Source organism: Anguilla rostrata, chromosome 11 (assembly GCF_018555375.3).
Source record: "Anguilla rostrata isolate EN2019 chromosome 11, ASM1855537v3, whole genome shotgun sequence".
In the NCBI taxonomy this organism is placed as follows: domain Eukaryota; kingdom Metazoa; phylum Chordata; class Actinopteri; order Anguilliformes; family Anguillidae; genus Anguilla; species Anguilla rostrata.
In genome coordinates this window covers 31,772,497-31,795,099 of record NC_057943.1, presented here as the reverse complement: position 1 = coordinate 31,795,099, position 22,603 = coordinate 31,772,497, and the positions used below count along the sequence as shown (strand labels likewise).

At 48.5% G+C, this 22,603-nt stretch overlaps 1 protein-coding gene across 1 annotated transcript in view; it reads left to right on the top strand.

Annotated features, from left to right (window-relative positions):
* LOC135234615 (phosphatidylinositol 3,4,5-trisphosphate-dependent Rac exchanger 1 protein-like) overlaps positions 1-22,603 on the top strand; it is a 113,630-nt gene that overhangs the window by 75,884 nt on the left and 15,143 nt on the right. Inside the window, exons 17-28 of the mRNA XM_064299398.1 lie at positions 2,113-2,205; positions 4,238-4,386; positions 5,725-5,810; positions 8,090-8,229; positions 9,039-9,159; positions 10,749-10,933; positions 11,332-11,493; positions 12,900-13,110; positions 15,588-15,867; positions 16,049-16,255; positions 20,763-20,851; positions 21,745-21,827. Coding sequence (XP_064155468.1) covers positions 2,113-2,205; positions 4,238-4,386; positions 5,725-5,810; positions 8,090-8,229; positions 9,039-9,159; positions 10,749-10,933; positions 11,332-11,493; positions 12,900-13,110; positions 15,588-15,867; positions 16,049-16,255; positions 20,763-20,851; positions 21,745-21,827 — 1,806 coding nt within the window. The remainder of the gene's footprint in view (positions 1-2,112; positions 2,206-4,237; positions 4,387-5,724; positions 5,811-8,089; positions 8,230-9,038; positions 9,160-10,748; positions 10,934-11,331; positions 11,494-12,899; positions 13,111-15,587; positions 15,868-16,048; positions 16,256-20,762; positions 20,852-21,744; positions 21,828-22,603) is intronic.

Genomic DNA, 22,603 nt, shown 5'->3' with positions numbered 1-22,603 from the left:
AGAGGAGCCTTCAGTGACCGTTCCAGCTGTTTTTCTCAGCGGAGCAGAGCAAGTCAGACGTGCGTCCTCACACATGATCTCAATCTTCAAACAGCAGCCTGCCTCTCAGCAAAAATACAGCATCATTGTTATGCAGCGGGTACTTTTTGTACCATTCGCACAGTTCTGAGTACTCTAATAAACTGAAGTTGGACAGCAGCTTCTCAGAGAGGCGGTCTGGAGCACTAATGGGGCAGAGCGGCGACGCGATCGACAGTCAGCTTAGCGGTAATTCCGAAGCTCGTCCAGGTCGGGTTTGTTTGTCTGGGGATGATTCCGCGTTCGGGTTTTTCCAGGAATGCAGACAGGCGCTGGAATAAGCAGCGCTCCAAGTCCTCGGGTCCGGATCATTTGCTAGGTCTTCGGCGAGCTCCACGTTCGCACTGGCGGTACCTGCTCCAGTGCTCCGAGAATAGCCGGGACCTTTTAACTTCCTAACCCGCGCGCTCGGTAATTACCTTGACCTCTATGAGCCGTCTGCAAGGAGCCCTGCGCCGCACTTCAGACGCGCCTCCAGACGTTTCCGAGCGACTCCCTTGTAATGACACGCCCGAGGCGGCCGCGGCCTGTCACGGCTGAGGTCCCGGTGGGAGCGAAAGGTTCCGCCGCCAGGCTACTCGGCACCGCGCTTTGTGTCTTCCGCAGCTTCCGTAGCTTCCCTACGGAAACGTTTCTCACGGCGTTTCCGCGAACCTTTCCTTCGAGAGAGCGGCCTCTCGGACACAGCGGGACGCGAGTCGTTCCTGTCCGAGGCATCGCGGGATTCCCGCTAAACCTCCGGGGCGAACGAACGGAACGGCCGCGGCGGGGTGACGGGCTGCCTGCAGTAAGCGGCCGGCGAGGCGAAATGACCCCCCGCCGTGCTGCTCGCGCGGTAACCGCGGTGATTACAGCGGGGCGTGCCGCCACGCGTGTCACTTCCCCACCAACGAAAATGAATTACGTTCAGCATTTCAGACCTCGAGGCCGCGCGCTTGCTCTGTGTACCGTACGTACATAGGGGGGTGCGCTTTGGGGATAAAATAGCATCTTTCATACCCCCCGATTGGGCTCTCATCTGCGTGGACAGACCGCAAAAAAACCGTGCTTCGGTTTTCTCGCCAGCTGAATTATTGCCTGGTTTGGCATAACAATTCAGTCACTCTTCAGCACATTAGTTCTTAAAAAATATGAAAGTTTTCTTTTTTCTTTTTCAATCGACAGAAAAAGGGGGGTACATGGGCTACTTTAGACGATAAGGAAGCTGCGATTCGCCGGCGATGAGATCGTCCGTTAGGAAGACGAGGCCGGAGGCGAGCGGCAGGGCCGGGGGGCGCTGCGGCGGCTTTGTCTTCCTGCGGCGGCTGTGATTGAAGTCGCCGCGTTTTTTCGTATCCGCGGAAAGCCCTCCCTCTGTCGTCTCCGAGAGCCCGCGGCCGCGCACGCGCATCACAAAGGCCTCGCCAGCGCCGGCCTGCGAACTCGCTGACATTTAGCCGCAGGTGTTCGGAGAGCACGTGAGGAGGGGGCGGGCGGGGGCGGGGAGGGGAGGGCGGAAGAGAATGCTTCATTGTGTCTGAAAATAGCGGCGATTTAACAGAAACGTCAAAGGCTCTAAATTAAGAAGCGGGGAGGAACATTGTTCATTGAGACATTGTTCAGCGCAGAAAGGTTGAAGCACTTTGCCCTGGTATTGATTGATTATAACCCCCCCCCCCCCCAAATGTCCCTACAGACCAGAGAACCACCATCTCCTTCTTTATTATTGTTTCTCCAGCTCTGTGGCTTCTGTAGCGTTAGCCCTGCTAAACAGCCTGTGGGCTCTCTCGCTAGCAGAGCGAACCTGTCTCAGCACCTGAGCACCACTGCAGTGATGAAATGGCGGGTGGCGTTGGCCTCCTGCTCAGCCAGGGCCTTATTTAATGTGGTACCATCAAAGAGAGAAGAGTTCTGTCTGCCCTTTAAAATGGCTGATCCCCTGGGCTTGAGAGAATGTGTAACGGACGCATACTGTTTGGTGCAATGCAGCACGATCTGTTTTTTTTTTTTTCTTGTTTACTTTTCGTTTGACTTTTGCATCGTCTTCCTCTTCAGATCCACCCGCAGGAGGAAGACTACGGCTTCGAGGTCGAGGAGAAGAACAAGGCCATTGTGGTGAAGAGCGTCCGGCGGGGTTCCCACGCAGAGGTGAGGACCAATCCCTGTCTCATGCCGACCGGGCCCCGCTGCCCTCATTTTCAGCACTAGCACATGATTGGTAGAAACACAGGCCCTGCATAGCCAGTAAGCCGTTAAGGCTTCTGGGTGAACCGCTGTGACGAGAAGGGAGCCAGGCGTCAGAGGTCGCCTCTGTGTCCCGTGTGGACAGCTGTGACACAGTCCTGCCGCCTCAGCTCACCGATGCCCAATCAGAGCACAGCCAGACACATGTGGCTTTGTTCGTTTACGCCCCACATGTTGGGGCATAATCAAGCAGGTACACACACACACACACACACACACACAGACACACGCATGGACACACACGCTTATGTGCACACACACACACAGACACACGCATGGACACACATGCTTATGCCACACACACACACACACACACACACACACACACACCATTGCTGAATGCTTCCGAAACGCTTGGAAAGGTAATTGGGCACGCTGCCTCAGATTCTTGTGTGCCGCTGACTGGAATGTTCATGTCAGCCTCTCTCCTCCCTCAGGAGAGAGAGAGCGAGCGAGAGAGAGCGAGAGAGAGCGAGAGAGAGAGAGAGAGGGACAGGTTGAGAAAGCGGCTGACAGAGCGAGAGCGAGTGACAAAGAGGGAGAGAGAGAGACCGTGAGAAAAAGACGGAGTGAGAGAGATGGAGAGCAATGGAGAGTAAAAGTGAGAGACAGGAGGAGAATGAGAGAGAAAGAGCCCTCGCTCTGCCCCGATGACTCCTTCGCCGTTCCCTCGCCCCGCGAACAACGGCGGTCCTGTCCGCGGCGGACGAGGTGCCAGGGCGCCGAATCCCAGGCGGGATTAAAAAAGGCTCGAGAACGAGAGCGGGAGAGACGGGAATGCTAAACGCTTCCCTCAGAAAGCCCAGCCTGTCTTTCCCAGGGTCTCTACAGGCCCTGATCCAGAGCCTGAGAAACACAACAGAGCCCCGATTATCAGCACGCCCTCTGTGCCTCCACTGATCTCAGAACAGTGAACACAGCCACATTATCAGCATGCACTCTGTGCCTCTACTGATCTCAGAACAGTGAACAGAACCCCATTATCAGCACACCCTCTGTGCCTCCACTGATCTCAGAACAGTGAACAGAGCCCCGATTATCAGTATGCCCTCTCAGCCTCCACTGATCTCAGAACAGTGAACACAGCCACATTATCAGCATGCACTCTGTGCCTCTGCTGATCTCAGAACAGTGAACAGAGCCCGTTTATCCATCTCTGCCTCCACACACACACACACACACACACACACACACACACACACACACACGCACACACACACACACATATACACACACATACACGGGAGGTTGAGGTTGGGGGCCAGTCACACTGTGCAGTCTCTACCTGACAAGGCCGCTCGTAGAACGCGTCCCGCGGCGTTGGCCGTTTACGGTCGTAGCGCGAGCCGGGAGCCCCGCCGCTCGGCTCTGCTCGTTTTCGGAAGTCGTGAAACACGCGCGGCCTGCGCCCCGGGACAGGTGCTGCGGTAAACGCTCGTTAATGAAAACGAGGGCAGTAAAAACGGCAGGTGCGGACACGCACACCTGCCCGCGGACCTGAGCACACGCTCGTCAAGCGCTCTGCGTCGGGCCTGAGCACACGCTCGTCAAGCGCCCTGCGTCGGGCCTTCGGTCTGAACCGCGTCGGTGAACAAACAGCTGCGTAAACGCTTGTGTTAAGCGTGAGTCACCTTTCACAAGGGCGTCTGGCAGGCAGGTAGATTACATTGTCCTGCATCACGGTCAACATGTTACGGTTGGTATTAATTATGGCTTGTGATCTCTGCAGGGTGCTCGTTTTTCTAAAATATTTTGTTTTGTGTGTGTGTGTGTGGTATGTGTGTGGCGTGTTTGTGTATGGTGTGTGTGTGTGTGTGTGTGTGGTATGTTTGTGTGTGGTGTGTGTGTGGTGTGGTGTGGTATTTGGGTCTGTTTGTTTGTGTGCGTGTGTGTGGTATGTGTGTGGTGTGTGTGTGTGGGGTCCCTGTGCTTGCAGATGGCTGGCTTGCAGACAGGAAGGAAAATCTACAGCATTAATGAGGACCTGGTGTTTCTCCGGCCGTTCTCTGAGGTGGAGACCATGATTGGCCAGTCCTTCTCCGTCCGCCGGTCCCTGAGGCTGCTGGTGGCCACCAAGGCCAAGGAGTGAGTCCCTACCTTGCCCCGCCTTCCTCCTCACCGCCGTCCCGCCACCACGGGGCCACGCCTAAACACCGTCTTTGTGCCGCAGTAGTTAAACTCAAATTGGGGACATTAAGCTTGTATGCAGGATATTTTTCCTTTTTTTGTAACTGACCTTTTGTGGGTGTGGGTATTGTGTTCCACCCCTGGGGGTGAAATGTCAACTCCCCCCCCCCCCACACACACACACACCGCTTCACCTTGGGGATCTCAAACAAAACAGAAGACCCCACGCAGCAGGAAAACCGCACCTGGTTTTCTGCGTAACAGGTTGTGGTCCAGCCGTCCAGGAAGCCGCTCTCCTCGCCCCTCAGAGCAGAACAGGGCCCAGAGAACCCGGCTCCCATTCATGTCTGCTGCGCTTTCTCTCGTAACGTTGCCGTTTAAAGCTCTGGTTCTGCAATCCGAGCGGTCAGACGTGGCGTTTTTGAGAAGTGAGCCATGGAGATGGGTGCCGCTTCCCCGCGGTGTCTCCGCAACTGAGACTTCTGTCAAAAAAAAGCTTTGTGCCCAGCGCCCCCCCCCCCCCAGTCTGTTCCAATGCCCGATCTGTAACCACCACCACCCCGCCCCACCCCATCCTCACACGCATGGCCGCCCTGCTGTCAGAGAGGCAGGTGTTATCACGCGTGTAGCGTGTTCAGCTGAATGCCAAGCAGGCCCAATGTGTGAAATTTTCACATACAGCAATAACCACTTGCATTACATTATACTGCACCCACTTACAGTAATACACATTTACATTACAATCCCTTACTGTAATAAGCATTTACATTACAATCCCTTACTGTAGAAGCATTTACATTACATTACAATCACTTAAAGTAGTAATCATTTACATTACGATCACTTAAAATGTTATCCATTTACATTACAATCCCTTACTGTAGAAGCATTTACATCACATTACAATCACTTACAGTAGTAAGCATTTACATTACAATCACTTACAATGATATCCATTTACATTACATTACAATCACTTACAATGATATCCATTTATATTACATTACAATCACTTGCAGTAATAACCATTTTTGCTAATTTATTTTTAAACATACCGTTTAAATATTTAAAAGGGAGACAGAGAGCAAGAAATACTTCAGAATTATTATTTTTTTCTAATCATCTCTTTCATTGACATTGTTGTGGTTGGAACATTTTATTTCTCCTTGAACGTATATATATATATTAAACGATTTCATTAATCATGGCTTACATTCTAATAAATGGTTTTTGCAGTACCTGTACTAGGAATATGTAAGACTGTTGATTTAACAGTCTCTGTTTGTTTCATTCAAGGATCGTGAGGATACCAGACTGTCCGGACTCTCTTCCCTTCAGAATCCATGGCTCCGCCCCTCCCTACGTGTACGCTGTGAGAAAAGGTATGAGCAGAAGCCCTATTGGGTACGGTCGGTCACATGGCTGTCACGCGGTTGTTTCGGGTTCTTGTGTCCAATTTCACCCTGACGGCCATCAGTCTGATTCAAGGAGGTTTCTTGAATAGATATTTAACAGACTTGTTCAAATCTTCTTGGGCTCTGTCCAAAACAAAGTGCATACGTAACCGCTCCTTGCAGCAAAGCAGATGTTACAGGTCATTTATGGAGCACTTTCATTTTGGATCCAGGATCATGGAATGTTGAGGCTTCCTAGATTCAGGCCCCGCCTCTCTGCGTGCTGTTGCTGCACTGGCTATTCGGCAGCAGCGGTCTCCTTGGCGACTGTAGGGCTAAGGCAGCTCAGAGCATCGCGGTACCGCAGCATTTGCTGCTTATGTGTATGCGTGTGTTAGCGGCGTTTGCATGCATAGCTTACTTTTGCCTGTACGTGCATGAGAGCCTGCATGTGTATGTGTCCGTATACATTTGTGGGTCAGTTACTGCATGTGTGATGTATTTTGTATGCTTGTGTGCTTGCAAATGTGCATATGTGCATGCTTGTGTTACTGTGTGCCTGTGTGGTGTCAGTGTTTGTGATTGTGTGTGAGAGTGCATGCACCGGTGTATATGTGCGTTTGTGTGCAGCGTGTGCTGAGCTGCAGCACAGCTGATGTCGAGGAAGTGAAGCTTGCCGTTCGCGTAGTACTACATGGCGGAAGGCGCTGCGGTTTTGCTGCTGCAGGTGTGACAGAAAGGCCTCTCCTGCTCCCTGCCGGCTCCTCGCTGGGGCTCACTGTATCACACCTTTAGCCACGAGCTGCTTTATCCGCCTCAGAGTGGGGCCCTCGTGCTGTTGCTCAGCATGAAGCCATAAACCACATTTACCCAGCTAGCCCCAGAGGCTACCCAAATGCAGGTTAGCAAATGCTAGTGAGAGAGGTGTGAATTGATTTACGCCTTCACCTTGAGGTGAAGTGAGGTAAATTACTTTTTTTTACAGACTTCCAGGAGACTTGATTCCTGCCAATCCTCCATTACCTGGAAATGACCCCATGGTTTTTTATATATTTTATTCAATTTTATTTTATTTGTTCATATTTTTGTCCTTCCAGCGCCCTTTAGTGAGGATCAAAAAATTACATTAACAAGCAAAAGATGTTTCCCAATATGTTGAACAGCTGTAGCCAGAGTAGCCTGTCCTTTTGTCCCAGAGCACAAGAACGTCGCAATCACCGCCACGAATGCCGACCGCTTTAGATCTGGTTTTGGATCACAACACGTTGCGTATGCTGTAAACAAGCGTTTCCTCATCCCGCTCAGAAATAGCTGCAGGCGACGAAGGCTTCCTCCGCTCGTTTCAATATAATTACGTCTTTTCTGCGTCCAAGTAGAAGCTAGTTCCTCATTTTGGTCACTGAGTCTTATCATCCAGGAAGAAAGTAGCAGGTGACCTTGATTCTAAACATGTAATCTGTGAAGCTAACACCCAGAAGAGGAAGGTCAAGTTTGTCATTTAGGGCAGAGTCACTGCTGACGGTACACTGGGTAAATTGTATTTTAGCTGTCTTTAATTACACGTTTTTAAAACCGTTCATCTGTTTTTGCCACTGATCATGGGTTATACAGAGTGTAATATGCCTGTAATGTGCAATAGCAAGAGAGCAGAGACTTTATTAAAATTTGACCTTTGAACCAGAGGATTAAGTGTCCAGCAACTTTTGCACTGAATTTTGTAAACCTTACACACTGTGAGATAAACAGTTTTGAGAATCTGATGCAGTTGGGGCGTGAAGATTCAAGCCAATGGACAGTGGCTGAAAGGAGAGGGTATCGATTTTCTGTGAAAAATGCACTTTTGCTGCCATAACCAAGAGGCTTGAATGGGAAGTGTTTCTTTTTTCTGCTACACTTTAGTCAGTTTGAGACTAATGTCTCAGTGTGGATTTGCATTAGGGAGATTTACTGTTCACTTAATATAAAGGCCGCAGTGAGCATAGTGGTTAGGGAACTGGGTTTGCAATTCAGTGGTTGTGGTTTTGATTCCCAAGTGTAATTTTCATTATAGCACTGAGCCAAGGTACTTAACCTGAACTACTTAATTAAAATATCCAGCTGTCTCAGTCACTCTGGATTTGAGTGTCAAATCAATTTTATTATATACCTGAACATGTGATACAGTTGTGTATTCAGTCTAGCAACTGTGCCCAGGTATTTGATTAAGGTAAACCAGGTATTTGATTCAGTAGCATATTCTGACCCGGCTGTGTTGTTTCCTGTTCCAGGGTCCAACGCTGTGTCCGCTGGTCTCCAGCCCGGACATTGCGTTCTCAAAGTCAACGGCAACAGCGTCAACGCCGACGGCTACCTCGAGGTCCTGGACCACTTCTCAGCTCACCACAGCGGTCAGCAGCCTCAGGAGCAGGTGAGCACCCTGGGGACTCAAACACTGCATGAACACTGCATGGAGCCTGTTTCTGCGAGCGGTGATGACTTCAGCAAAGACATTACAAAAGGCATTCTTGTTCAAAGTCATGAATGTGTGTGCGCTATGGTGATAAATATGAAAAAGGAGCAAAGATTTTGACAAAACCAGCGCCTCAGCTCACTCAGAGAGATTTTTAGAACGCCATCTCCAACTATTGAGCATGTTTTTGTGTGTAATCACTGCTGTGTGTTATCTGTACCCTCAGGAAGCATTTACAGTTACCTCAATAATGCTTGGGACAAAGAGATTCTTTTCTTATTTTGGCTCTGTACTCCACAATTTTAGATTTGTAATCGAACTATTCACATGTGGTTAATGTGGTTTCGATATGAACATATGAACCACTTGTTCGGTTGGATTCAGATTGGTTGAATGACTTGGCGTGTCAAGGATTTTCTAGTTTTTTTACTTTGACCTTTGTTGCTTTAGCTATATGTTGGGGCGCATTGCCTTGCTGTAGGATGAAGCCCTGTCCAATGAGTTTGGAGGCATTTGGTTGAACTAGAGCAGATAAGATGCTTCTGCACATGCTTAAATATTAAGCCTTGTGTAATTGCAAGTTCATGGTGGGTTGATTGAAGACAGAGGCCTGTGTTCTTCGGTTTCTAAGAGATGGAAAATGTTGAAAGGTACAGCGTGCTTGTGCTCAGCCACGGCGGCTGTGGTGCACAGCGCTTACGGCTGCGTTCTGTGGCTCTGGCTGACTCTGGCTAAACTACAGGCCGCTCTCTCTGCCCTTTGCACAGGGACCCTCCCAGTGGGTGTACAGGACCTTCGAGGACGCAGAAGAGGAGAGAGCCCCGAAGCCCGGCGTCTCGGAGACGGGCTCGGAAACCGAGGAGGAAGTCGACATCGCAAACGGAAGAGGTACGCAGTCGGGCACGCCCCAGCAACTCTCGAACAGGAAGCAGCCGGGGAAGTGACCGCGGAAAGAAAAAAGAGACTGATACAGTGCATGTTCCTGTTAGCACAGCTGAAGTTTGCGCAAGGGCCAAAAAAAATGTTGTGTCATTGTGGTGGCAGAGGATAGTTGTGAAGACTGGGCTTTTAGCCAGAAGGTTGCAGATTTGAATCTTTAGTGTGACAAATGCCTATCAATGATGCCTGTAACACAGAGACTGCACCAGAGCTGCTCAATGCTAATGGGCACTGATGCTAGTTTCATAGCTGTTTATGAGAGGGAAAAATCACATCAGCATTATAAAATATTGTCATCTAATATCCTGCAAGCTGCAACATTTCTGTCTTCTGATTTTTTTTGGTGTAAAAGGAAAGGCTTTTGTAAATCCCTAACAATGGACAGTAGCATAGCAAACACTCAACCCAATTGAGCTGCTTTTGGCAGCTGCTGTGGCATCAGGTCTGTCTTGACTTTGACCTGGATTCAATCAACATTTGTCCTTAATTTTGGCCTGGATTCAGTCACCATTTGTCCTTAATTTTGGCCTGGATTCAGTCAACATCTGTCACAATCCAGTGAGTTCAGTGATCACAGCATTTCACAACAACGACAAACAGTGTTTGAATGGACAAAATAACACTTGAATTCAATTTTGCATTTCAAGTTAAGTCCAAGTGTTGATGGAAACCAGTCCAAAGCAGGATTTTGTTTCATGTGGAGTAAAAGGGATGAAGAGTACATCTCTTGTCATGGTTTGGAGATCACCGTCACTAACACTAAAAACTCCTTTATTTGTAAGACACAGAGCTGGAGCTCGTTTTTCTGCCTTTGGGGTTGAAAGATAATCTGACGGACGAGCCGGGGTACCTTGAGTTCTCTCCGACAGCTGAATCCCCTGCAGTAGTCTCATTTTTACAGTCTGTCTGCCGTGGAAATTCTCTGGAAAGTCAGCACTCGTACAGGAAGCAGAACCTCTCTAATTCTAACGATGGGACAGAGTGTCCAGGCTCTCAGTGTGCACTGCAGTTACATTATTACAGGCCATTTCACTGTGTGATCATCTATAAAACTGGAAGCTAGGCCATTTTAAGATTTTTCACATCTTTTAAACCCCGAAATGGAGGACGTGTTATTGACAATTTTCCTGATAGATTGAGTTGAATGTTTTCTGGATTATCGTTAAATTAGATATCGTTATTGTTGAATTATTTATGTTCGTATTTTTGCTCTTTGATTGCACTTTTGTTTGAATTACAGGAGTCTGTTAATTGCCTTGTTGAAATATTGATCATTTAATTCATCCTCTAATCCCTTAAACCAAACCCAATATGACCGGGTGCAATGCCTGTTTTCTCATCAACGTGACTGCTCTACTGGTGCGTAGATTGAAAAATCTGTCGCATCTCTGAACGATTCAAGCCAAAATTGCTGGGGAGCCAATAACTTGAGGACGGGAGCTCTTTAGAAACCCGCACAGCCGGGAGGTTGATGTTGTTGTTCTCACTTGTGATTGGCTATGATACGATGATACGCCCCCCCCCCCCCCCCCCTTCAGATCCAGTGAACGGACTGCGGCAGTTAACCATCTCGGACAGCGATGGCCCCCTGGTCAGCCTGACGGTGGATAACGTGCACCTGGAGCACGGCGTGGTGTACGAGTACGTCAACATGGCGGGGGTGAAGAGCAACGTGCTGGAGAAAATGGTGGAGCCCAAGGGATGCTTTAGCCTCACAGCCAAGGTATGAGGCCCCTCCCCCAACCACAGGTTCTCTACAGTAACCAGATGGTCAGCCCCTATGTTCCTTCCATCTACTTCCTTACCCCAGCAGGCGCTGCCACCAGGAGTTTCTGGTGGTATATTGCATAAATATTCACAAAAATGGCATGCCCAAGCACAGTATGTCATTGTTCCGTGGGTACTGTCCTTAGCCGCACTCCTTCATGTAAAATGCATAAAATCGGAGCTCTGAAATTTTCCACGTCAGTGGTGGAGTTGTCCATCTGGTTAATGTATCGCGTCTGTCCTCAGACTCAGTCGCCACACATGTCATTTTTATTTCCTGTTTGGAAGCTCGGTGCGGTACTTGTGAAGTCTGAACCCTGAGCGAAGTTGTTTTTCTTTGACTCGGCCCGCTAGATCTTGGAGGCGTTCGCGGCGGACGACAGCCATTTTGTGAGGAACTGCAGTCAGCTGATCTCCCAGAGCGACCGCGTGGTCTCCATGCCGCAGTACGAGTTCCGGAACATCTGCGACACCAAGCTGGAGAGCATCCACAGACGCATCTCCAGCTACCAGAAGGTGACTCCCCAAACCCCCAAACTGCCCGCTCTTCGCGCTCTCTTCCAACATCATTCTGACGGCTGAGCACCATCGATCTGCAAAGCCCCATTTGATGCCATTTGTCCATTCGACCGAGTCCGCCAAATTGCTCATTTCTCTTCTTAGAAGATTAAGCAAGTGGGTCATTAAAGGCCTATTTGTACCGTTATTATACTAATAATTAGTGTGATTGCTTCAGCAACACCCACTATGTGGTCTCTTCTTCTTCTTCTTCTTATTTTTCTGCCAAAATTTCTGCACACTTTTCCTGCAGCTTTTAAGCTGGACATGCCACATTTAGGTTCCGAAATACTGGAAGTTTTTGTGTAAATGGGGAATAAAAAATAAAATTCAATGAATGGGAAATGTTGACAACATTCTCCATTAATGTGATTCCCCCTACATGTGATGCTCTGTCAGCCAATAGAAACTGAAAAAACTTGACGCCATGTTTGTGGAGCGAGCTGCCAAGCTGATTATTAATAATCAATTACTTGTAATAGTGGTCATTAAACAATATCACAACGGACAGCATTGTGCATTTATAAAACAGGATTTTAAATTGCATACCATTGCAGAAAACGTGACACAGTGCCACTATTTGATGGTCTACAAATTCCCTAAATCCCTAGGTCGTCAGGTTCGACTGGTGAAGATTTAGGATGCTGCAGCAACAGCTGAACAACAGCTGAAGCAAGCACAAAAGTTTATTCATAAACTTTACATCCTAGTTTTGCTATTGAACAAATGGTGATAAATTGTTTGCCTATTAAACATCTTATATTTTAAATTACTGAACCAAACCCCTGGTCTTTAGCTTCCTGTGTAGTGTTACTGAATTTCCTGTTATTGAAATGTACTAAAGTGCATGGTCATGCCATTAACCTCTACATTTAGCTATAGGTCTGGAATGATGTCATCTTGCACTGGTATCATTTTATTTAGTTTTTTTTCTAGATTACTATAATCAAAAGTGCTTCTGATATGGCCTAAGCCCTGTGGCTTTGAATCTAATTGCTACTTATCCAACGTAGGAAAAATGCATTCGCATGCTGCAAAGAACCACAAACGCTACAAAAAGTCTAAAAATGGAACCCTGTCAGAAGGACTTATGCTACACGTATTCCGTCTGGCATCAGAATGGCTGATTAAGTCGCGAGCGGGCTATCAGCTTACCAGCTCGTAAACGCGAGAGAAGGCCTCCATTACCAGAGAACGCTTGGCTGCCGAACCACCACACACAACTTAGATAGAGCAAGGAGAATTATGACACTTACATAATCACCAGGTAAAATAATTACGTGAATGTGGTCAAATGCTGTGGTTTGGTCTGTGTTAATGCTCAGTGCTGTGTAAGCATCTAACCTGGGGACCTTCTCTGGCAGTTCGCTCAGGAGCTGAGGGGTAAAGCCTGGCCCACCCTTAAGCAGGCCGCGGGTACGGCCCACCCCCTGGGCTGCATGGACTTTGTCCCCACCAACTGCCACGTCAACCTGATGCAGGTGTCCTGCCCCAAGAGCACCACCTCGGCCGGCCGCACCTTCAGCATCCGCTTCGGCCGCAAGAGCTCCTTCTTCGGCCTGGACCCCGACCAAGGTACTGCACGGGCCCCGTCTGCGCCGCCGGCCGCCGCTCCCAGCTTCGGTCCACAGGCTTCAGGGCCTCAGAGGCACTGGGAGCTTCAGAGCGCTTCAGTGTTCAGGTTGTAGAGAGCTTCAGTGTTCAGGCTTTAGAGAGCTTCAGTGTTCAGGTTTTAGAGAGCTTCAGTGTTCAGGTTTTAGAGAGCTTCAGTGTTCAGGTTTTAGAGAGCTTCAGTGTTCAGGTTTTAGAGAGCTTCAGTGTTCAGGTTTTAGAGAGCTTCAGCGTTACGGGGTTTAGAGAGCTTCAGTATTCAGGTTTGAAAGAGCTTCAGTGTGTTCAGGCTTCAGAGAGCTTTAGTGTTCAAGCTTTAGAGAGTTTCAGTGTTCAGATTTTAGAGAGCTTCGGTGTTCAGATTGTAGTCTCATAGTAACAGATCTCCTCTCTTGTTTAATTTATGTGGTACTGTAAATGAAACGATAGAGATCATTTGGTTTCTAAATATATTTCTCTCAGTCCTGTAATTATTACGGAGGTCAAATCCTGCTAGCTATTATACACACTAAAAGGTTTTTTTTTGTCCAAACATGCTGTTACAGGAATGAACCAGTTTTTTGTTTTGTTTTAAATGAAGGGATTATTTTAACTAATTGGCATCAGTGGGGAGTTTGTGATTAATTAGAAGGCAGAGACTGGTACATAATTATGGTTAAAGAGCTGCTTTTGAGAAATATAAGTGACTTTTGTGCTTCAGCCTTTCGCAGTTCTTGCCGTAAATGAGTAGCGTGTCCTGCCTCCTGACTAATCGCTCCATCAGGTCACATTTCACAGGCAAACCCAGTCAACCGCGTCGTGTGTGTGTGTGTGTGTGCGTGCGTGCGTGCGTGCGTGCGCGCTCGACTGTACGCGTGCTGTCTGTGTGAGTTTTTCTGTCTTTGTGTGTGTCTGTGTGTGCCGCGCATATGTGTGTGTGTGTGTGTGTGTGTGTGCATGCATCTGTTTGCATGCTGTCTGTGTGCATGTGCATAATGTGCCTGTGCTGTCCATCTGTGTGTATATGTGCATTTGTGTGTGTGCGTGCCTGCTCAACTGTGTGTGTGTGTGTCCGTCCATTTGGCCGTCTGTCTGGTGTATGTACGTCCATGTCTGTGTGTGCCTGCGTGTGTTTATGTGCACGTGTCGGCGTGTGTGAGTGTTTCTGTTTCTGGGCCTGTAAACTGTCGCCATTCTAAGATCCAGGATCCTCCACACACATTTTTACGGAACATTTCTTACCCAGACGGCGTATGAATACGTGCGTGTGGAATGGGAACAGGTTAGGCAGTCGGGGCAGGCGCGTCTGGCTCCGCGTTTCCCGCCATCTGCCCCGTCACCCGACGCCCCGGCCCGCCGAGCCCCCGTAGCTCCAGAGCCCCGGTACAGCGGTACAGACGGGGTCTCGACCCCGCGCCCGGCGTCCGCCTCTCCCCGCCCCGCCCGCCCGAACATCTGCTCCGCAGCTTCCCCCCTCGCTCAGACGTTTCGTAAACGTCCGCTTCACGCTCGGAGGCCCGCCGGTTTATTTTCGGGCCCGCGGCCGATCTTTGATCCTTACCCCCGTACAGGTGCGCGGGAGAGCGCCCGCCAAAACGCTCCCTGGCCGTTTGAGACGCGCTTAATGCGCTCTCTGCAACCCTAAACCCCCAAACGCTGCGACGGCTTCTATTTCTATTCCACTGTCAGTCCGCCTGATATTAAAATCACATGTGGGTTTGGCGCTTCTATTCGGATTTCAGAATAAGAGTCGCTTGGCAGAGCTCCCTTTAAAGTACGGAATTCTGCCTTGGTTTTGTTAGTTAGCGTGTTTTTCTTATTGGACCTCGCTCTTAATCTGAAGTTTCACGGGGAGGAAAAAAAAAGTTCTCGGAAAAACCCCAGAGCAACTGTTTAAGTTGGACAAACCGAATCAGTGACCCACACAAGAGAGGTTCATACATTCCTGGGACGGCCAGCAAAACACATTCCCTTGGTTTTTCAGCTTTGAGGGGGAAATGGTGGAAATATCATTTTTACGGAAATGTCTGGGCTGTTTATTGCCATGACAAGTTCATAAGGTGCTCTGGATAAAAACATCTGGAAAACAAATGAGTGAATAAACATAACATTTTCATACACTTTTGCGTGTCACAGCATATTGTGGAATGTGCCACAGTATGGAAAAGTTTTTTCATGTACAATCATGATCGAACTTCACACTTCACTGTGTATTGGAAAATATACATGATCATGCCAAACTCAAATATTGCTGTTTATTTTAAGACATTTCTGTGAAATGTATTTGCCATTATGCCACATGTGCAATGCATTGCCATATATTCCATTTCCAATATATCCATCAGGGTGATGCTTATCTGCATCTGTTGTAATAAATAGATGCAGTAAATAAATAATAAATGTATGGAATTTATGTCTTGCGTGTGTGACTGAGGGGTTCAATATGTGCTCCCCCCCCATAGTAAACCTGAACCCCATGTGCCACACGCAACACTGCATAACCAGCATGGCCGCCCCGTCCTGGACCTGCAAGGCCTTGGGGGACGAGGACGAGGACGGAGACGAGACGGCAGAAGGGGGCGGAGTCCCGCCGAACGGAAGGACGGGACCGAACGGAGGGGGCGGGCTCAGCTTCCTGCTGAAGCAGGAAGACACGGAGGCCCAGGACGCCTACATCCACCTCTTCAACCGCATGGACGTCGCCGTGCGAGAGATGAAGCAATACGTCGCCCAGATAAACGTGTGAGTAACCCGGGCAACCCGCCATGGCAACGTCAGGGCAAAAGGGGGTCCTCCTGTAAGACGCCGTCACGGTGTTTTGACACGCCCCAATGCATCAAATCCCTAGGACCCCTCGTCGTGGTGTCGTTTTTCGAACCCTCCCTCTGTTTTATTCCTGCGTTTCTCTCCTTCCCGCCGCCAGTCTTCTGTCCTCCATCACGGAGCCCACCCAGCCCGACGGCTGCGACCTCCCCGCCCCAGAGGAAGCCCCGCCCATCGCGCTGGTGCCCGAGGAGGCGGACCTGGACAAGGCGGAGTCCTGCGGGATCAAGAGGGTCTGCTTCAAGGTGACCGAGGACGACCAGGAGGACTCGGGACACGACACCATGAGCTACAGGGACTCCTACAGGTGAGGAGGACTCTTTACACCCCAGTGCTCACATGGGTCAGGTGTGGCTTACAGGGGCCTGCTATCAAACTGATCTGCCACATGTACTTCTCTTTTATGTGGGTAACACCGGCTCATTTCCATAAATTCACCCCTAGTTGGCCCTAGCCTGATTGCTTGTGAGGCGCTGTTCTTAAAGACTCCCAGTCATCAGGGTGTTGTTTGTGCAGTCTCTAATGCGCAAGCACGCAACACCATCTGTGTGCTGTCCGATCGAATGTCACCTTTCTTATACATATTTTCGATACTTTTTACATTAGCCCAAACGATGTATGAATTTCAAAAAGCAATTAAGAAGTCTTCAGATTCTCAGAACGCGTCGCCATTTTGAATCCTGAAGAAACAATCGGTCGCTTTGGACGTCTGGCCAGAAGTCGTGACCTGACTGCTAAAACATAAGTTTCTCTCTCCCGCTCGGTGCCACGTGTAATGTACAAAAAATAAATAAAATGAAATGTTTGTTCCTCCGTCCTGCTCTGCGCTGAATGAAAAGTGAAAAACGGCCTTCTTTTCTTGGGGGGTGTAACGGCAGGAGGGCTGACTGCAGACTGTGCGGCTTCAGGGGGAACGTGCTCTGAGATTGTGGCTTTTTTACATTAGAGACCGTACGTGGCCCCCTTTGCGGTCGTAATGGCTTGCAGATGGCCCGGAGCTCAGCGTGAAAGACAGCGGCGCGTACGCCGGCCACTTCAATGCCGTTTAAGACGGCAAATATAGCGCGTACGGGCCCGAAATATCGCCGTGCGCTCGCCCCCGCCATCCCGGCCCGGCCTGTCTGCGCTCACCCAAAATAGAAAGGCGATGTTTAGACGTTTTTTTATCTGTGAGCTGTGTTCCTGACGCCCACGAGGAGCCCTTCCCCGGCCCCCGCCGACAAGACGACGCTCCGCGCGGCAAAAACAAAGCGACGTAATCCCAGCGATGCACTTCCCCGCGTCTCCTGCCAGGAAGCGGCTTGTGTTTCTGCGGCCAAGTTTAGCCCCGCCCTGCTCTTGCTCGCCTTTAATTTACCGTCCGTTCAGCCGGAGGATGTCCAGATTGCGTCTCGCAGGCCCCCGTAGGGTAACAAGAGCCTCTCCGTGCCCTCAGGACCTGTCCCGGCTCGGTTCGGTGCGGCTCGGTTTGGTCCAGCACGGCTCGGCTCGGACCCGGCCCGGCCCGGTCCGCCGGGGAACCCCCGGCCCTGGGCGACGTTCCGCAGGCCTGGGCTGACAGGCAGGGCTCTGTTTCTGGCTGCGGTCGGGGCTAAATTTGGGAGCCCGCGGCCCGCGCCCAGGGGAGCGCTGTGGAGAAGCGAGGCCAGGCGCGCTCGGAGGTTACGTAATCCTCCGCGAGATTCTCCCCGCGCCGGAGAAACCGAGGTCACGACCCGAGCGCAAACGAGCGCCGTGTTTTTTACATTTTATTTATTTTATTACATTTCCTGTTATTTCTCCATTTGGCCTCAGAACTTGGGGGACAGAGCCCCCCTGTACACAAAGTTCTGTACACAGTGTGACTTCTCTGCCACTCAAAAACACATTACCATGGCGCTTCACTTTATGCTGTAGGTGTAAACTGCTCACACTGGTTGTTTCCTAAAGGTTTATTTGTATATTTGTATTTTTGTAAGTTGCCATGGGTACGGTTGTCTGCTAAATATGAATGCAAATGTTCTGTTAACAAAAAAGTATTTGTAGTTCTCCAGACTTGTGTCGAGGGGTGTTTAAAAAAACGTGCGGAATAACATAAAGCCCACAGTCATTTTGGGGCCTGCTTACGGATAAATTTTGCAGATGGAATTTGTTGTGGTTTCTCCACATTCTTTGATAAAGTGCAGTGATTACAGGCGTGCAGTCTCACATTATAACTCTTTCAGACACATAACGTTGGTTATTCCACACTGCTTTATGTACTGAACTGAGTAATAATGAATGTCAAGAGCAACTACAGCAAAGGCAATACTTCAAAATTACAAGAACGTTGGAAAAATAACAATAAGGCAAATTAAATGAAATTACAGGGACTATAAACAGCTTCAAAAACCCATTTTGATTTTGAATAGGACTTTAAAGTAGAAAGTGTCTGTGTGGCTGTGGTATACTCTGACCAACAGTTCCATAGTTTAGGACTGAATTTGAGGCAGCATGGTGAGCCTTTGTGTTTATGGTTTTAGGCACAGAAAGATGATCCAAATGCTTCCTCAGTTCAGCCGTGTAATGGGCCTATAGTTAAAAGCATTGGAGGTCATCAATAAAATCTAGAAATCTATTTGGAAAGTAGCTGCTAGCCAGACTAAGAGGCTGGAAGCAGGGTAATTGTAAGTGGAAGGCGAATTCTGTTTGCTGAAATAGCGAGGTTCAGCTCTCTGCTTTCAGTTTTAGATACTGTAGTACAGTGGAAAGCTGTGCTTTTAGTACTGAATGTATATAAACCATCTGGACTGGAATAACAGAGAACAGGGGGCCCCTGGGTGTTTAAAGGTGTGTAAAAATCATGTGGTTCCTTATTGAGAAATCACAGATCTATGTACAGTGTGTCAGTGCCACAGCTCTTACCCTTTTCAGCACTTAAATGACCCATGAATGGGAATGCTGGAGAGGGAGTCTGTGTGTGTGTGTGTGTGTGGAGGAGGGGAGGTGTATATGTACGTATTTGTTCATTGTGAAAGTGTGGTGGGTGGGATATGGTGTGTGTGTGTAGTGGTGTGTGTGTGTGGGGAGGGACGTTATGTAGTATTGTTCATTGTGAAAGATGTGTGTGGTGGGGTGGGGGAATATGAGTGGTGTGTGTGTGTGGAGGAGGGGACGTGTATATGTACGTATTTGTTCATTGTGAAAGATGTATGTGTGTGGGGGGGGTGTATATCTACATATGTGTTTGTTGTGAAAGGTGTGTGTGTTGGAGTGGGGGGGTATGAATGTGTGAGTGTGTGTGTGAGGGGTGTATATGTATGTATTTTTTTGTTGTGAAAGGTGTGTGTTAGGGTGGGGGTGTACGAGTGTGTGTGAGTACTGTATGTGTGTGGGCATCCCAGCGATCTCTGTGCCCTGCAGATGTATTTCCTAAGACAGTGTGGCCAGTGTTTCGCTTTTCAAGTGTCTGTAGTGAAATTCCTGTGGCGTAGCTGCCAGTGCGTGAGGTGTGTCTCTGCGGTTTGAATTAGCGCCATCCGCTAACCGCACCACGGTCTGTCGCCCCCTGGAGTCTGGCCTTCCCCTCCTACGGCGGCTTGGAGCCAGGGGACCCTTCGCTAATTAGAACCCGACTGTTTACCATAGTGTAGCGCTTTTTACTTTTTACAATTGTGGCGTCGTCTAGATTATGTCATGTTCAACATATGGGAATGTATGCTCATTCTTTATTTTAAAAAATGTTCAAGTGTTGCCATTTAACCACTTTAGTGGCATTGCCGCAAATGTATTTCCTTCCAAACCGCATTCGTTTGCTGTGTCTGTGGTGCAGCCGACGTTGTGTCGTCCTGGGAGCTGTATTCCTTCAGCAGAATGGGACGATCTTATCTCGCTTTAATTTCACTGTCACTCAAGCCCCTGCGCAGATTACAATGCGACGCTGACTGCTGCGGTTCCCTGACTTCCTGTGTAGGCCGGAGCCGCAGGGTCTGCAGGTTCTGAATCGTTTCTCAGCACTTAATCGATCAGGTAGTGCCATTAATTGTGAAATTACCTCACCTCACATCACCTAGTTCCTCAGGGTTAAATTGGTTGTCGATTTTAGTGTGATAAAGTCAGTCAAACCTGCATCTCTCCTGGTACAGAGTGCAGGACGTGGCTTTTGTTTCTGGTCACAGGTTGTTGAAGTTGAACATCAATATTGTGGGAGAAATACCACAGTTAGATAAGTCTGATAATTCCACAGGAACTCACAAGGAAAAAGAGGCCTTTTTAAAAACAGCATTGGTAGTCATGTGAAATTCACGAGTGTCTACAGCCATCCTCTTTTCCCAGAACGAACCTCTTCTTTTTTTAATCGATGTGCTTGTGTTCCTTTTTTTATATTTCTCCTCGAGCGCGCGGTTTTCATTCGTCTCGCTGGCGAGCGAGGCCGCGCGCTTCAGGGCGTGCGGCGAATCGCCTCATCGCAGGGGCGGGCAGGTTGTCTCCTCCTGTCTGATGAATTCCACGCGCGTTTCCGTACGCCGTTTTTCCTCGAAAACGCCGGCGATGTAATTGATGCGGCGTCCGGTGCGCGCAGACGGCAGACACACAGACCAGCAGATTGGGTTACCGGGCACGTGGCTGAGACATTCCGGTATCACGCGAGGTGAAAGTTGTTAATGTCCACAGGCGCCGCGTTAAAAACAAACTGCTGTTGAGGAATGTTAGAAAGGAAAGCGGAGTCGCGCCGATTGCATAATCTGCTTACTGCGCCACTGTCGGAGTAGCTTTTCAGGAAGCGGGATAAACAAACTGTTCCTTTGTGAATTGCGACCGTAACCGTTTTTCTTTTCTTCCACCCCCCATTCCAGCGAGTGCAACAGCAACCGGGATTCGGTCCTGTCCTACACCAGCGTGCGGAGCAACAGCTCCTACCTGGGCAGCGACGAGATGGGTTCAGGTGAGGCCGCAACCCGCCGTCACCCGCCACGTCACACCTCCGGATTTAACCCTTTTGAGGAGTAGGCTATTCGCAATGTTCTTTCAATATTCTAAGTCAGTGTTCTAGAACGTCATTGTTTCCAGTTACCCGTAGCGATCGTTACATCAGCATTAGAATGTTCAGTTAAGAACATTCTAATTGCATATTTGTCATCTTACACCTTAAGGGGATAATCACTATAATGGGAATTAATGCTGCAATATTGAATGCATTTATTTTTTTGCCTGGTCGAACTTATTCTTGTTCATTTCATCTGGTACGTCAGATAAATTCTTCCCCAGCTAGATAATCACTGGAGTTTTATTGTACACGACACATTTTCAACATGTGCTCAAAACCTTTAAAAAAATAAATACCTGTCCATGTGCACATAACAGCAGACTGTTTTCTCACCTGCCAATTTGAATTGTTTAAGAATGCCGTGCCATGATATCAGCTTTGTTCTGTCTCACTGGTAACCCACTGTAAATTCTTCTGCAAACAGTTCTTGTGATTTCAAACCTGTGCAGAATATATGGCTGACTGCTCACCTGTGAATTACAGTTGTATTACGGTCTCTCTTTAAATTTATTGTTGATTTGTGTTGTTTGTTTGATAAGCAGGTGCTTTGGATTGAGGCCACTAACGTAGCTTAAGCTGAAGTATTATTTGCGAGCATGGCTGAATATTTACAGCTGCAGGAAATTGTGCTTGAGCAGTGTAATCGCAGTGCCCCGCCCTGGATTCAAACCCGCAACCTCGAGGTTACAGCCACTGCACGTGATGCTTTTCTGGGAGCGCTGGATGAGCTCGGGGCTCACTGTCTGTGTGTTTCTCTCGCTCTCTGTTTGGCTCCCCCTGGTGGCGTTCAGGAGACGAGCTGCCCTGCGACATGAGGATCTCGTTCGACAAGCAGGACAAGCTGCACGGCTGCCTGGAGCACCTCTTTAACCAGGTCCAGTATCACTGTCCCTTATATCTCTTTACTGATGTTCCTGCCTGTTATAACTTTCTTAGTACCAGCATTACAACCAGCATTTATGCATTTTTAGCCCTGTATGGGTGGGATTAGTTTCACTAGGTGAGGGCAGGTAATGTGATTTTTACCAGAGTAATTCAGTCAATTTATTCACTTCCGGAGCGATTCTGTCAGTGATTTTTTTCAGGGCACGCAAATAATAATTAAGGCCAAAAAAATCTCCTGTTTTTCAGCAAACTTCGAGGTCCTCTGATAATTCTTTCGCCATCTGTATCAGCGTGTCAATATTTGATGCAAATTACTACTTATTTGGACCTTACATTTTTGTAATACTTTGTATTTTGCATATTTTTCATAAAAATCTTTTGTTCATGTATTTTTTTTGCCTGTCTTAGAAATATTTTTTAAAGTTCTTTCCTTTCTTTTAGTTGTATAACAACACGTGTGTTGGGGGTTTTTTTCCCCCTGGTAGATGGGAATGTGTGACAAATTCACCCAGGAACAGCCAAAGAGACAGGCCCCCTCAGTAATAAAGGGAAAGGCTTTTTCCATGCAGATCAGCCATTGGAATCACTGACATCCAAAGATGAAGAAGAAATACATTACCGACGTTGTCCTGCAATACTAATCCCATCTGGACAGGGCTTTATGCTGCCAGTTACTACCGCTATTACAACCAGTATTAATGCATTAGTTATGTATTCCTTTGAACCCAGTGGCTGATGTAGAACTGTTTCGAGCCCTCGGTCTTG